Source organism: Vanessa atalanta, chromosome 8 (assembly GCF_905147765.1).
Source record: "Vanessa atalanta chromosome 8, ilVanAtal1.2, whole genome shotgun sequence".
NCBI classification, from domain to species: Eukaryota; Metazoa; Arthropoda; class Insecta; order Lepidoptera; family Nymphalidae; genus Vanessa; species Vanessa atalanta.
Window position 1 is genome coordinate 10,830,840 of NC_061878.1, and position 16,141 is coordinate 10,846,980.

General features: G+C 33.6%; 2 protein-coding genes across 2 annotated transcripts; one reads left to right on the top strand and one right to left on the bottom strand.

Annotated features, from left to right (window-relative positions):
• Positions 1-219: 219 nt before the first annotated feature.
• LOC125065842 (intraflagellar transport protein 56) lies at positions 220-6,178 on the bottom strand. The gene is made up of 13 exons (XM_047673687.1): positions 6,124-6,178; positions 5,794-5,925; positions 5,382-5,565; positions 4,942-4,997; positions 4,452-4,627; positions 4,202-4,261; positions 3,221-3,367; positions 2,988-3,111; positions 2,714-2,893; positions 1,977-2,174; positions 1,737-1,892; positions 862-968; positions 220-418 (listed from the first exon to the last, which is right to left on the bottom strand). Exons 1-13 carry the CDS (start codon positions 6,124-6,126, stop codon positions 220-222), a joined length of 1,722 nt encoding a protein of 573 aa, XP_047529643.1. The 5' UTR covers positions 6,127-6,178.
• A 631-nt stretch (positions 6,179-6,809) lies between these two features.
• LOC125066014 (coiled-coil domain-containing protein 40) lies at positions 6,810-16,140 on the top strand. Its single transcript, XM_047673895.1, has 19 exons — positions 6,810-7,089; positions 7,782-7,894; positions 8,206-8,344; positions 8,487-8,573; positions 8,919-9,051; positions 9,514-9,671; positions 10,078-10,191; positions 10,897-11,027; positions 11,203-11,345; positions 11,816-11,916; positions 12,179-12,361; positions 12,888-13,133; positions 13,259-13,427; positions 13,897-14,105; positions 14,287-14,406; positions 14,521-14,616; positions 14,681-14,881; positions 15,476-15,634; positions 15,795-16,140. Exons 1-19 carry the CDS (start codon positions 6,934-6,936, stop codon positions 16,125-16,127), a joined length of 2,991 nt encoding a protein of 996 aa, XP_047529851.1. The 5' UTR covers positions 6,810-6,933; the 3' UTR covers positions 16,128-16,140.
• The last annotated feature ends 1 nt before the right edge of the window (position 16,141 follows it).

Genomic DNA, 16,141 nt, shown 5'->3' on the forward strand with positions numbered 1-16,141 from the left:
GCGTGTACAAACGTGCGCAATGTTCTAATTAACTTGTCAATACCTAATACACTTTGCATTCGTTTGATTTTTACAAATACATTCCCAGTAAAGTTATGAAGCTTATCGATTTCATTCCTGTGGTAATGAATAAAAAGAAAACTTTTTTTTTTTCATATTATATTTCTTTGCCATAAAATACTAGAGACTTATAGGTAATATTATAGCCGATCTAACGCTTCATACTGGTATCCTGTTCTGTTGCGCCCATCTAGCGATGGGTCTGGCGATATGTTCTGCGCGCGGATGTGCCCGCGGTCCGCGCAGCAGCGCCAGCGCGTCGCGCAGCTGTGACGCGGGCGCGCCGGCCGCCACGGCCTGAGCGCAGCCGCACACCGCGCCTCGTAAACCTTCCCACATTTCTGGACCGCCGTCTAGCCTAATTGAAGTCATATATATTTATGAACAATACTAATTATATGTTTTTGTATATGTGCAGATGTGGCCAAAAAATTATCGATTGAGCTTGGAAAAAGGGACTCGCAACCTTTAAGGGCACAATTAAATTGATAATATAATTTGCAAAGATAAGTCTCTTCTGCAAAAGTAAGAACAAAATTCCTGTATCTGCCTTATTGGTCTCCAATAACTTATCCAATTTAATTCAATCATCACTTACGGAATATGAACTGTGAAATACAGGTCCATAAATAAATATATTGAAATTGATGTTTTTTGTAACCAACTTTAATCATATTTAAGTAGTCAACCAAGTCGTATCGCCGTGCGGATTGGAACCAGTTATGAGTTAGACCATAACCGGTTATAACTCTATTAGTTATATATAAATAAATGTTCTAATAATCAAGTGTATATAGGTACCTGTCTAGCATATGAAAAGCTTTGGCCGCTACGAGGAATTGTCCCATGCGATAGCTGTCGTTGGCAACCAACTGCAGCAGGGCGAAACTGTCGGGCGTTCCTGCAGCCTACAACATGTAAATCAATCAATAACATTATATCATCTATTTTTGTAACATTGGTAGGCGGACGAGCAATTGGACCAATTATAAGCAGTCACCACTACCAATGGACACTGGCACCATAAGATGTTATGTCCTTTATGCCTGTAGATACACTGGCGCACACACCGCTTTTAGCCAGAACACAACAATACTAAGTGTTACTGCTTGGCGATAGTACGATCTATGATGGTGGTACCTACCCAAACCGCATTGCAAAACAGCCTTACCGCCAAGGAAATGACTACAATAATGAATATTGGTAGGTATAACTATTTGAAATGAATAGACTTCGACGTGTCCCCGATCACCATGATAATTAGTATGAAATATACACAGACAGGACAACTCGACCTGGTTACCTACAAGATTATTCTGAGGTCGTATAGTCTTATTAAACATATCGATTAATTATAGATGTTGCCAGTGTAATAAGGTACGGCTAGACAGTGAAAATATTTGGGTCTGACTCCTTAGTCATATGTGGCTGTTGGTAGTAAGTAGCCTACCAAAAGACCTACCAAACCTACCTTACACCAACGCCAAATTGTAATATTATAGTACAAATTAAAAAATGTAAAATGGTTTTGTGAAATTGTTTGTTCAATAAAAGAATCAAATGAAAACTTTTTCCTACCTGTTTTTATTAAGAGAATACTACCTCTCCCCCTACTAATGAAGGTCATCATTGTGTTATACAATAACAATTTTGGCATTGGCTATTTACAAACATACCTTAACACATATCTCCCAGGCGAGCTGAGCTTCCTTGTTCATAACATGACAGCGACAAAGACAGGCAAGATACGTAAACGAGTTGCGTATAGTTTCATCTTGGATAGTTAACAGACATTCCTCTGCCTCTCGATAAAAGCCGGACGCCACTTTTGCCTGATATAAAAAATCATACAAAATATTTTTGCTTCAACAGTTTCCTTCGGAACAAAGTATATAATAAATGATAACGTAAATTACCTGAGCATAATTAAAGTTGAACGTATCATCGTTAACAAAAAAACTTTTGATGGAGTTGAGATAGACGAGCACCTCCTCGAACTGACCGGCGAGGAAGTAGGAGGAGGCCATGCACTGACGGCCAGGTATAGTGTCACATTCAGACGCTGAACTGCCAACTACGTGAAAACTCTGTTGTGCTAACTTCATTTGTTCCTCCTTAAAAAATAGACAAGATTACAGAAAGAAAGTAAGCATGAACTATATACCATAAGGAAAAAAGTTCACTGAAAAGTTTTTGACAATTAATTTGTTGAAAATTAAAATACCTAAAACAAATTGTAAACTCGGATTATAATTTTATATAAAATTAATTATTTTAATAAGTTTAAAAGCAATCTTTTTTAACCTGAAGTATAAAAAAGGATGAAATATTTTTGGTTTTTTCAAATTCATATCAAATCGTCGAGAATGTTCGGAGTTTCGATTGATGGTATAACGTTGGCGTTTACATTATTGAAAATAAATTGAATCCAAACATATTCTAAAAGAGCTACTGTCTTATGTGTGGGGTGTATATTTGTCCTGGAACAGTACGGTAGCATTACCAATAATTTTCTAAATTGTAACAAAATGTTTTGTTACGTTTAAAAAACGGCACGAAATTAAGGAATTTGCACGAAAGAATCACGATACTAAACGAAATGAAGAATTATCCCTTATATGTAAAAGCACTTAAAATTTGTTGTAGCTCTCACATCATTTGTTTCATTATAAAGACGCACTGCGACTACAGCTCTGAGTATGTAGTGAAGAGGTGACGTGGGCTGTAAGGGTTCCAGTAGCTCACGAGCTTCTAACGGCTCGCGATGACGCAGCCGGTACCCAGCTAGATTTAAACGAGCTTCCGGTACGACGTCTACCAGTTCTGGGAGTACCTTTAAAATATTTCAATCATTAAATAAATATTTCATTGTTCAATATCGAATTCGATTCAATCTAAAAAAAGTCAAAGCTACAAAATATATTTACTTTTAGGGCTCCTTCACCATTTCTGAATACAACCAAATTGTGTTTGACGAGATCTTGTCCAAACGTGTGCTGTTCAGATGATATTTGTTTTAAATCACTTTCAGCTGCTTTACCGTTGTATAATCTGTTAAAAATATATATTATTCATGTAGCGTATGTTTTTAGAGAAGTAATTGATATTCATCCCGTACTTTATAATATTAGACAGAATGTCGTTTGAGAGTGGTACAAACCTGAACAGGTTGCAGGCTTTTAGATTTCCAGCGACAGTCGATGTGGGATGTTGCGCCAGATAGACGCCGAGGACTTCTTGCGACACGTCGTAGTAGTCCAGCTTATAGTAGCACAGCGCAACATATACGTTAAGCGCCATGTACGTGCTGGATCGGTTATGGTGAAGGAATATGTTTATCATTTTTCATAAAATGTACCTAATATAATGTATTAAAATGACAACCATATGAGAATGCAAGTAAGAGAATAGTGATTGGTGCAATCAAATATTTGCAGTTGAGTGTTTACATACACTCTTGTGGGTTATATAAAATCATATCCATAATAACTTATTAGCTAGGCAGAACATACCGGATTATTTTTTACATTAACTGAGTTTTGTATAAATATTATGTAGATTATCTACATAATATTTATACAAAACTCAGTTATAAATGATTAAAACGAGCTATATTATAAGCAGAAATAAACAAATAAATATTTATGTTTACCTTCGCTTACAGTTATTTGTCTTTTTCGTTTTATCGGTTGTTATTCTTATTAATTTAAAATTTCTATAGATTGGTCAACAAAATAATTTCTAAATACGTACTAATAGAATTACTACTACTGCAAGGTATCTAAATATAGATATTCAAATAGAGATATGTTATAGTGTGTTGCGAATTTCAAAATATACTTAATTGAAGTAGGCCTCTGTGTGGACTTTTGAATCGTGTGTCGACGTCGAATAATACAGTATTAAATATAAACCTACTGATAAGAATCGTCAGGAAACTTGAGGATATTTATTTCCAAATGAAATAGTCTGTATATCATTAAATACAAATTCCGTGTTTTTATATCATTTAGTTTTTGCGGCTTTTAAAACTAAATTATAAACTAATTGTAAATACTAGTTTAACTAACAAATTATAAAATGTAGATTAAACAATAATGAATTTTATGAAATACATATAATTGAGTTTCATCAAAAGTACCTAGGAACATGAGGCAACATTTTCACCCAATCTGTTTCGTCTGTCTGGTATCTTTTATAACTGCAAAGTTAATTGTTTTTATTGCCTCAATTTGACTATTAGGTTATTTTAAAGATAATATTAAGATTATTTGATTCAAATGTTATGCAAGAGTAAAATATTCCTAATAAAAAAAAAGATATATATACTGTAAAAATGATCATACCCCTTTTATAATACTTAAACAAAACCCTACTGAACTAAAACTAACCGTCTATCTAGAAGCAGTTTCTTATAAACATCAATGGCTTCCTGGTAATGGGCGCGGAGGTAGTGTACAGAGGCCAAACTAAGCTGGTCTTCGGGAACATCGCGCAGTTTTGCATGAGCTTGCATCAATGTATCTTCGTTACCCAGTTTATGTGCCAAGTGAAATTGCAGTCGACACTGGAAGTAACGATATATTACTGTCAGAATAAATGAAACAAGTTCTGAGAACATCCATTTATTGTAACAATTTTTTATTCTGTTGTGAAAGAGTTCATTTAACAAAAACAACCATGAGGCTGATTTGATATGTTTGAAAAATAAAAATATTTTCTTAAATAAATATTAGTAATATTTGCAAAGAGTTTAATAACTTTTATCAACTGTATTAGTAAGTATATTAAAGCTGCTATTGTTAATAATTTTTTAATGCAAATTCTGTGTATTGTATATCTTTTAAATATTTTGTCAGGAAATGGTTTTTTTATAGGTACCTTCAAGGGACAGTTTGGAGCATCTTCGACAGCATCTTGGGATTCATTATACATACCTAAAATTTAGTTATAAATTAAAAACTATCGTCCTATACATAAGTACATTTATATATTTGTATGTATTTATGCGGTATTAGTCTGGTAGAGAATTGAACCATTTCAATCCGTTTGTGTCGTGTGGTAGGACCTAAGATTTTCTTGTTGTTAATAACATCTATTAATCTATCATTATTGTCTTGGAGGATTGCCGTTAAGTAGGCAGTTTTCCGTAAAAGTCATAACCGATTTAGTATATAGGAATTTAAAAAAATCGCATTTGGATCGAAAAAATGCTAAATCTTTCCGAAACAGGTCTAGCATTTCGCGATACAAAACGTATGCGATGTCGGATTATTAAATAATAATGCAAATTTTATAATATCAATAAAATAAATAGTTACCTAAATAGAAATAGCAAACAGCGAGATCTAATGCGATATTGTCAGCTATACTAGGGGTAAGGTTTTCTTTCTTTTTAATTTCAAGATATTCGTCTAGAGCTCGTTTATATTCGCCGAGGTGGAACCAACACCATGCTGTCCACGCATTTATCCACACGTCGGTATTGCCGTCATGTTTCAAAAACTGAAATAAAGAATCAGAATTTACCTTCAAAATTTGTAATACAATGAATACTGGATATAAATACAGTATTGTCCATTATCCTTTAAGCCGGATCAAAACAATACTAAATAATGTTGTGTACTGTTAGAATATCTGATCAGTGTTACCTACCCTTGACTGTCTTGCACCAAGCCCTACCAACAAGTATAAAAATAAGGTAATTTACTTAGCCCATAAAATGTACTATACCTCCAACATGGTTATTGCTCCCGTATAGTCCCTTTTTAAGATGAAGTCTTCAAGTTCTGGAAATGTTGCTTTTTTACCGGAACTATTAGAATGACTTCGATTATCGTTCGCTGGTTTCGACCGACTTAAAATCTGCAAGAAGTTCGTATAGGTAAAATTCTTGTGAAAACTCATATTATGTTTGCACGTTGAAATTGTATTAGTACAAGTAAAATAGCAGAGTTCTTGTTATTTTACAAAATTAAACTAAAGGCAATTTAAATATGTAATACCATTAATAAATTATAAATATACTTTATTGAATTATTACATACTTTGAACGATGCTTACCATAATTATGTTAAGATAGACGGTTCTTCAAAAACTTTTTGTTAATCGAAATTCGAAATTATGCGAATCGAATTTTTCGTATAATATCTTATATAATATACACATATATTTCAAATGATTATATGTATAGATGATGCAATGTTGTCCTCAAAAACTTTCTCCAAAACGAAGTTTTGTTTGTGTTTGGTTACCATGACAACAAATATGAACATGACGCAGTGCTTGGACTCTTGGAAACTTAAAATATAATCTGTGTACAATTTTACAATATTATAGAAAAGACGGATGGGTTGCTTATGTGTTGGGTTAGGGGGCTAGAGTTATACCATATGTCCTAAGCCATACGCCTGACGACTTGCATGCAAAATTTCATGATGATTGGATGAGTATGCCAAACATTATCCATTTCTAGGGTTGTGTTTACATCCAAATAAATAACTAAACACTTAAAGCGATTCTACACTTTCGTGTCTGTCTTTCTGATATAGCATATGATCTCGGAAATTATTGGACAAATAAAAGTTGAAATGTGGTTAGTAATAGTCTATGGATGTTTAGCATAAATAAATGAAAATTGATTTTGGAGGTTTAATAAAATATACAAGCAGTAAATTAAAAAGAAACTTTACTTTTTCAAAAATTAAATAACGACTTTTATTTTAATTTTTTTACCAATGTAAGCCAATCGGCTCACCACGCCACAATCAATGAAACAAGTTACTACTATCCTTGTTTGTTTCTTAGCAACAAATTTTCTTTAATTGATATCGTTTTGCGATATATTGTATTTTGTAGTTATTTTATTTAATAATGACAGATTCTGAATCGTGCCCATGTGTTAAAGACATTGAGCCAAAAAGAGAACTTCTAACTCCACATTGCACGTGCCCAAGAGACGATCATGATATCGTCATACACAATGAAACGTGTTTACTTTATAAAAATGAGGAAATGATTTACCCAAAAGTAAGGTTTGAATCCATTTTTACTACAAAAACTAAATTTTATTCCGCATGTTATTAAGAAGCAATTAGGTTTTTCGACGACAAAAAGATATCTTTGATATAAACTTCGCTGTTTTCTGTTGCCGTTGTGGGGACCAGAACTGCCGAATTCAAACGGGCAGATGCAGATAGAATCCGTAGCGAATAACGAAAAGTCGAGGCTGTCGGAGGTCAGCATTCGAGATAAAAGCAAGAGGCACTGCTCAGTGGGATAAATTTACTTTTTCTCCTCTATGAACGAGGAAAAAATGAGTTAATAATACCCGTACCGACTTTGTAGAGATAAAATTGGACTTATAATCACAGATTTCAAGCAGGCTAGATACCATTAGCCTTCCATCTAATTGTGTCTGGAGTAGTTTCACAATCCTCATCCGCGACGACCTCCGTGGTCGAGTAGTGTGTATAACGGTTTTTCATGGGTACGCTAAGGGTCACTCCGAGGTCTCGGGTTCGATTCCCGGCCGATTCGATGTAGAAAAAGTTAATTAGTATTCTATGTTGTCTTGGGTGTTTGTGGTACCGTCGTTACTTCTGATTTTCCATAACACAAGTTCTTTAGCTGCTTAATTACTTGCCACGCACTGATATTTTTGAATTTCGCTAAAACTGATATATATTATGGTAAATATCTTATTTTATTTGTTATTTTAGCCGGATACATGTGAGTGTGTTAGTCCTGCAGAAGATCACGCCATTTGCAACTGTTGCTCTTGTCCCCAAGATCAATGCAAATGTGGAGTTCTTGGAAAAGATGCTTTTAATGAGTGAGTAGACTAAATGTATACGTGTACGCGTTATAGAAAGCAATTTTTTTTATAAACTTTTTTTATATAACTTCAATAAATACCGATCCACTATGGAATCTTTAGAACTCTTTAGAATTCTTTCTTGGATAGTATTATCCTATAATATATTTTTTATTATACTGCATTAATGCATTTATTTTATAAACTTACAGAAAAAAGTATGTCAAATAAAAATATATAGAAATAATGGGATAAGTAATTTTCAAAGTTCGATATCTCGGTAAATTTCCGTATGCACTAAATATAATATATAAATATTATATCATAAGATGGCGTAGTAAGCGTGAACTTGGTGCAATGCCGGCCGTCCTAGAATCTACTCACCCCTTGATGAAGCGCTTCCAAGACACGTTAAAAAGGTTTTTAGAAAAGGAAAATGCTATTGCCGAAGACGAGATCACTAGATTGGTATTTAGATTTATATAGGATATTTTGATAAATTGTTTGCATAATTAATAGTACTTTATCATACATTGCCTGGAGAATTATCCCTGAAATTGTCTATTTGGTTGCAATATTCAAAAAGGATTTCTATTAATAAATTTTTTAGCGAGATGAGCTCAAACAAAGCAAGCAATCGTATGAGAAAGATCTAGAAGAGATATATCGAAGTGATCATGATACTAATGCTCAAAGGGTGAGATCAAGATTTTTTTTTAAATTAATTTATAATATTTGTTATATTACCTATACCACGTTTAACATCGCAGTTTCTAGAATGTTCGAGTTATATTGGAAATAAGTTATAATTGTTTGATATCAAATGTTATATCAAAATATGATATCATATTTCATATTCATCTGGTATTGTATTTTTCTATATTAAAGTATGCATATTTGAACTTGCTTATGCAATTTTAAGGATCTTTATTGTAACATGCACACATGCATCTTAAGATTACGCAACGTTTTTTGAATATATTAATTGGCTCTAAGTATGTGTATTCGTAATAATGAATAAATATATTATTGTAATTAATAGATATTGATCGAAGAATATGAAAGTACATTAGCGGAACGTACATCGGAGCGACAGGCGGATGAAGAACGCGCTCGGGAGTCCAATGAGAAGTATAAGCGCGCTAAGGAAAAATTAGAGGAGAATATTCAAGCCGGTACAATTTTTCATCAGCTAATCTGCTTCCAAATAAGTCAGTATTCTGTATTGTTGTGTTCTGGTTTAAACGGCGCGTGGGGCAGTGTTTTTACAGACAAAATCAAGTGACATTCTCGTAACATATAAGATTCCAAGATTAGCGACGTGACTGTTAGGAATATATCAAACTAGTGAAAAGTAGCAAAATTGTCTATGTCTAGGCCTCATGGTCTTCGATTTGGTTAAACCCGGGCAAGCACCACTGAATTTTTCATGTGCTTAATTTATGTTTTTAATTCATCATTTCATGGCGTGCTAGGCCTCAAAATCTGTCACATGTGCATCGACCTACATTGGAGCGACTTGGTGTAATTTTCTCTAATTCGTCTCCTCGAAAGATGAGGAGGTCTAAGCCCAGCAGTGGGATATTCACAGTTTGTTACTCACTATATATTCTTATTCTTTTGATGTTCTGAATCAGAACGCGAAGCTACAGAGGAGCTGGAGGCACTGACGACGCTCTGTCGTCAGTTGGAGACGTGGCGCGAAGAGACTGAGTCGGAACTTGCCGTCAGCCAGCGCGTCTCTGACAAGATGAGGGTCGAGAGGAAGACGCTCGCTGATGAAAAGCGACAGCTTGTATGTCATAGAGTTTTATTTATTAAACAAAATAACGTATTTAAAATAAGTAATATCTCGTCTGTCACAGTAAGGGACGACCTTCAACCGAGACTGTAGTAAATAAATTTCCAACTTCTGACGAAAAAATCCCATAACTTTCTATTTGCCAGACCCGGGGGTGGGAAGACAGGACCTTGACATCAACGGCTTAATAAGCTAGACCAACAAGGCATTCCGTTAGATATACGTCTAGTTTCATTGCTATAATTACTCTAAAAAACTAATTAGATACATATAGTAAATATATTTTATAAATTACATAACAAATAAAGATATATAGATATATATATATATATATTTAATACGTTTAATCTTAAAAAGTGATATGTACGTCGAAATATTATTAATAATTGTTATCACATAGGATATGATCATCTACAGCCTCAGCAATGAAGTTTGGAAATTGGAATCGAAACTGGAAATGTTCCAGAAGCAACTAGAAATAAAAAATGTTGAAATGGAAAAAGTTAACGATAAGGTAAGTATTATGTACCTATTATTTGTATAATACATTTCTATGGCAATCATCCGATTTATTTGATAGTTTGAGAGTTGCCGTTGACACTTGGAATCGGCATACCATAAATGCGAAATAGGTGCAGGAGTCATATTGAATTTGTTTACAGAAACGTTTAAAAATGAATTGCAATTTGCAACGCGTGTCGAGTATCAGTTAGTAAAATAAACTAATAGCCTGTAAATGTCCCAAACTGGGCTAAGGCATTTTATCCTTTTAAGAAGGTTTGGAGCTCATCCCAGCTACTCCAATGCGGGTTGTTAGATATACATGTGTAATTTTTTCCATAAAACACATGCAGGGTTCGGGATGATTTCCTTTAGTAGTATTAGTAAGTATTAGTTTTTTAAGCATAAGCTTGCACCATTATGATTTTTTATATTTTCAAAAGTCACTATCACTTATGCGAAGTTTAAATGAAATTTCATAGCAGTGTGTTTGCATAGCTTGTAGTATTTGCGTATTTTATGTATTACATTACCTCTACGTACAATAGATGGCGCGCGCGTGTTTATTTACAATAAAAGGCGTTACGAACGCATGTCAAGCATTGGGTATCCACAGTTGTGATAATTTAATAAGACAATGATTAAAATATAACTGTTCGACTAAGTATTTATCTATGTTCTAAAGTTTAATAAGGCATGATATAATCCTATTGTTCAGGTAACAGCGTACGCAGCTGAATTGGAAGACTTGGAACTTGAAAAACGACGTCTCGTCAGCTTATGGAACTCGGTGTTGATCAACATACAGCAGAGAGATAAGGTTTATGATTCTGTACGAGACGATTACAGGTAAAATGTAAAAATAATCTATGACTTTTGATAACGATGATGATTTTTCCTTTCAATATATTTAAAATTTTATAATAAGCCAGTCTTTAATTGAAAAGCAAAGCTTTTTTTTGGTTTCATAGTCTTGCTCTATTAAAAGTAAGTTGTAATGCAATGTAATGTGACTGTTGGACAGGGCGTTGCAAGAAAACTATCACACGTTACTCAACAACTTGGAGATCACGAAGAAGGTAGTGATGGAAGAGATGAACAAAGGAAAGGAAATCTCGATGAATAAAGACAAACTAACATATGACATCAATAATGCAACTAAAATTTGTAAGTTGGTCTGTTTAAATAACAATAGTAAATGAGATATTCAATATAAAATTTATTGTGCTTTCACGATTTAACATCATATTCGTGTGTTTTAAAATCGTGAAAGAAACATGGTCAAGGGTGGTGCGACGGGTGATTTAATTGGGACCGAAAAAGTAATACTAATTACATATAAGACCATTCCTTAAAATATTAACTATTTATTCTTTAATAAATTTTGTTATAGTACCTCTAACGACTTAAAAATAATGAGGTAAAACTATACTATAATAATTTTATTACCATGTAAATATGGGAAATTATTGTGTGTAGCAGTTCCGATAAATCGTTATAATATAAAATATAGATATTATTGCAAAGGTTGCGTCTTATATAGAGATCAGAACGACAACATAGTTACGACTTTAAATATTTTTTTGTTATAAAAAAGCATAATTAAAACGTTCTTATATTTAACTTAAATATTTTAGTTAACACTGAAGACGCGAAACGTACTGCGCTGGAAACTCAAATTGCGGAGCTATCGGAGGCAATTGAAATGACGGAAAGGGACGAAGAGCTAATAAAATCTGTAAGTATTAATTTAAAATAAGCAATATTCTCATTAAAAATATATTATAATAGGTATATCAGTGGATATAGCATTTTATCGTAATGAATGTATATTACACTAAAATGTTTACAGTACAGAAGTTTCTACAGATTTATTTTAGTGTGTCTAACATAAGTTGAAAAAAACAGTCCATATAAAAGTTTATAAAATTTGTACGAATTTATAAAATAATCTTATTATCGAATTAATAATACTAATAATCGCTTTGACTTTTCCATAGGAAAACCAAACAATGAGTAACATTCTGAAAAGCACAGAAAAAGAAATCGATCGTCGGACAGAGCAGAAACTGAAGCTGGAAAACGAAATACTGACAAATCTTCAGGAATGTCTCCTCAATGACAAAGCCGTCGAGTCAATGGCTAATGGTATAAAGAAGATGAGAGAAATGTCACGAAAACAAGTAAGATCTATAAGGAGTTTTTAAAATTGTTTAACTTTAGGAGATCTCTATATTATTTATTATTAGAAAAATATCATTGTGTAAAATGTGAGCTTAATATAGCAATAACACTACTGTGCTCTCTACCAGCCGACCTTGCAACAAGAAAGGATGTTCGTAGTTTTAAGTAAAATAAAAATAAAAAATAGTTTAAAAATATAAAATGGTACATACAATTTAAATTTGATATATTTATATAGATGTCAGTTCTGAGATAGTTTAAGCGAACTCTTTGTCAATATTTTAATTTAAATTAATAAATAAGGAGAAGTTTTTTGTATTACCTAACTAAACAAAATACATAAAACAAAAACCAATATATATAAAATTATACCAGAATATGCATCCCTTTTTGTTGAAGGTATATCTAATATGAATATGGTAGGAAACGTTATTTGGCGGTCGTATAATATATATTAGTATCGTATTTCATAAATAACAATCATTCATTTAACAAAAAAGCTACTCTTTACCTTATGTTCAACAGGAAATATCGTTAATGTCAATGGAAAACCAACACGCGAAGATGATGCTAGATATAGAAGTTCATCGAAACCGTCAGGCGAGGAATAATACTCTAATGGAAGAGAATCTGGCTAAGGTCAGAGCGAGGGAGCAAGAGATAGACCAGTTACAGGAGGAGTATGAGCAGAAGATGCTCGTCATCACGAGAAAGCAAAGGGAGTTGGATATTGTCATTAAGAAATATAACGCACTAAAGGAGATATTTGATGTATGACATGTTTTTATTTCAGATAATTTTTTTTGTAAATTTATTATCTAAATGTCTCGATAAAAGGTTGTATTTTAAAAAAAATGGAAAAATATAATCGATTTAAAATAAATAAAACTTATTAGATGAAATCACCTCAAGAGCGTCGTATCGAGGAACTGGAACAGCAGATCAAGGGCCTGCGCGAGCGCACTGAGAACATGCAGTGCGAGTGGTTACGACTTCAGGGTCACGTGGTCAAGCTCACTTCACATCATCAAAAAATTGTGTCCGACATAAACCTCATCAATAAACGTATTTTTTTTTAAATAAATTGAATAAGAGTATAATGCACAAAAACTTGAAAGGTTTATTTATTAAATACCTTTTCATAGCGATATAATCAAAATTATTTAAGACTTGATTTAGTCTTAATGATGACTTCAAATGTCTTCATTATTTATGATTACATTTAAATGTAATTTATGATGTGAAGGCAGATGGACGAATGCGTCATCTGATGGTGAGTGTTCCCTTCGTCAATAGATAGGTAGTGAAAGAAAAATAAGTCTTTCACATAACTTTAATTACGTTAGTTGCTATGACCCTTGTGTGTGTAATTACACTACCTCATTTGAACGTATAATAATTTTAAAATAATACAAAATTGTGATATCGGCGGCAGAATATGTTTATACATATATAATGGGTGATTACCAGCTGGGTGCTAGTATTATATAGCTATTTATATGGTGATAAAAATAGGTGTAACTCCTCACTCCAGAGATTCAAATCTGCGAGCAGAAGACGATGCGTATCCAGGCGGAATCCGACCGCGTGTTGTCGGAGCGCGGTCGCGTGGAGCGCACGCTGCGTGACCTGCGCGGGCGTCTCGAGGTGCTCGAGCGCACGCGCAAGGACGCCGCAGATAGGAACAATATCGCGCAGAAGACCAACCTCGCTATTACACATGAATATGCAGCTAGTTTAAAGGTAGGTTTTTTTTGTTATACCAGAAAGACGTTTTTCTACGTTTCGAAACTATATTTAACCTTTTTCAAGAATAAAAATATCGCCAATATTCTTCGCGATCATGATTTCTACAGAAGTTATTTATTATTTGATATAAACTTATTATTAATTTAAGTATTCAATCAATAATTGTATGTTGTAGGATGCTGAAACAGAAATCATACAGATGGAGGAAGACATTGAAGCATTTGAAAAGGAGAAAATAAACCTAACCCAAGATTTGGACCGTGTTCAAAGAGAAGCGCTGATTTGGCAAAGAAAGGTACAAATCGCTATAGATTTGTATTCACATTTATAATTTTACCTAATTCCTGTAGGTACCTACTCTAAATTCATCAAAATTTTCTAGTAAATGTTTTCATTATTCACTTTTCAGGGTATGTTAGCCGTCGACCTTAAAAGAAACATACAAAACGCAAAATCCGCTGCTGGCGAAATCGGTCAAATGAGAGCTGAAATTCACAGAATGGAGGTAAACACAATAAATATAAAGATAATAAGATAAATCAAGTGATACAAACATTACAAAATTCAAGGTTCGTCGTGAACAACTTCGTAAGACTGGTGAGAAGTTAGGAGAAGATTTAGCGCTCTACGTGACCCGCAGAGAGACAGCCTTGGAAAAGAATCGAGCAGCTGCAGCCGTGGAGAAGGCACACGGCACCAACCAAACATCACAATCAAACTACTACCATAAACTGAGACTGGCCAAGGCTGACGTAGCAAGAGTTACTAAGGTAGAAAGTTAAATTGATTATATTTGCGGAATACAGAGATTTTGTTGTTATAAAAGATTCTTTATGTATTAAAAAAACAGCGAAGTTTTCATTTCAAGTATGACAGGGTTTGTCACTATAACAAAGACACCGGTAATTTACGTACTTGCGTTCGTTAGTCAGGTATATAAGCTTTCTTTATTTAAATTTTCATTCAAATCCAAGTTACATACAAACTTTTATATTTATAATATAACCTTCATTACAATTTTAGAAGGAATATATTTTGTCGTTTTTTAAGCGCAAATAAAACTTAAAAATACGACTGTAGGAATATGGTTTTTCTAAAATTATCAGTATTGGGTCACCAATCTACGAATACATATGTAAAAATGGTAATTATTATAAAAATTTTGAACTTTTTCTTGAAAACTATAAATTTTTCATATAAAAGGAAATAATGTTTCTATAGTTCAATAATTCTCGCGAATTTATTTTGTGTAATGATCGTTTATTTTCTAGAAATTCAGGATTGATCAGTTAATACTAAAATGAGATTGTAAAATGGTAATTAAAATAATTATTATTGATGATTAAAGAAAAGTATTTCATTAGGATCTAAGCGAGGGTAAAACTCAGATGGAACAGTTGCTCAAGGAACAGGAACGTGTGGAGCGCGAAGTTGCTGAGACGAGCGCCGCCAACGCACAACTCGAAGAACGCATTGCGACTTTATTGCAAGAGAGTCGCGATGCCGAAAAACAGAAGCAATGGGTACGTATACGTTTACTTAAATTAACGACAAAGATTTTGGTTAAAAAATTAAAGATTCGAATTATGCTCATTCGCAATTTAAAACATTTTGTGGAAACAATTTTTTCGCGATTGAAAGATAGGTAGAACACACCAGCGATAAGTTGTGATTTTATTTCAGTTACTAGAACGTTTGGTTCGCAGTCAACGCCTCGGCAGTGAATTGGCAACAGCTATAAAGCGGCAGTCGGTGCGTGTTAAAAAGCCAAAATCTGTTGTCCTATCAGAGTACAATCAGGCTCTCGCTCTCAACGAACGACTCACCCATATCGTTACAAGTTTAGCAAACGAGTACCCACACCTTCACGATAAGCTGGAAGTCATACACAATACTCTGAACATCCACTCTCCAGGCGGCTCTCCGAGATTCGTCGAAGACGATTGCGTCTGTGCTGAGACAACAGAAGACCCAGACAACATACCGGAGAAACTTGACAAGTCGGATGAGTGTTAAAATAACTTTGTAAT

What these genes read in the sequence shown, in the direction of transcription:
- LOC125066014 (XM_047673895.1), top strand. Translation starts at nt 6,934, where the DNA reads ATGACAGATTCTGAATCGTGCCCATGTGTTAAAGACATTGAGCCAAAA. An exon ending in AGGAAATGATTTACCCAAAA is followed by an intron (nt 7,090 to 7,781) that starts GTAAGGTTTGAA and finishes TTGTTATTTTAG; the next exon opens with CCGGATACATGTGAGTGTGT. An exon ending in CACTAAAGGAGATATTTGAT is followed by an intron (nt 13,134 to 13,258) that starts GTATGACATGTT and finishes AAAACTTATTAG; the next exon opens with ATGAAATCACCTCAAGAGCG.
- LOC125065842 (XM_047673687.1), bottom strand. An exon ending in GAGCAATAACCATGTTGGAG is followed by an intron (nt 5,566 to 5,793) that starts GTATAGTACATT and finishes TCTTTATTTCAG; the next exon opens with TTTTTGAAACATGACGGCAA. An exon ending in AAACTGCTTCTAGATAGACG is followed by an intron (nt 4,262 to 4,451) that starts GTTAGTTTTAGT and finishes TTAACTTTGCAG; the next exon opens with TTATAAAAGATACCAGACAG.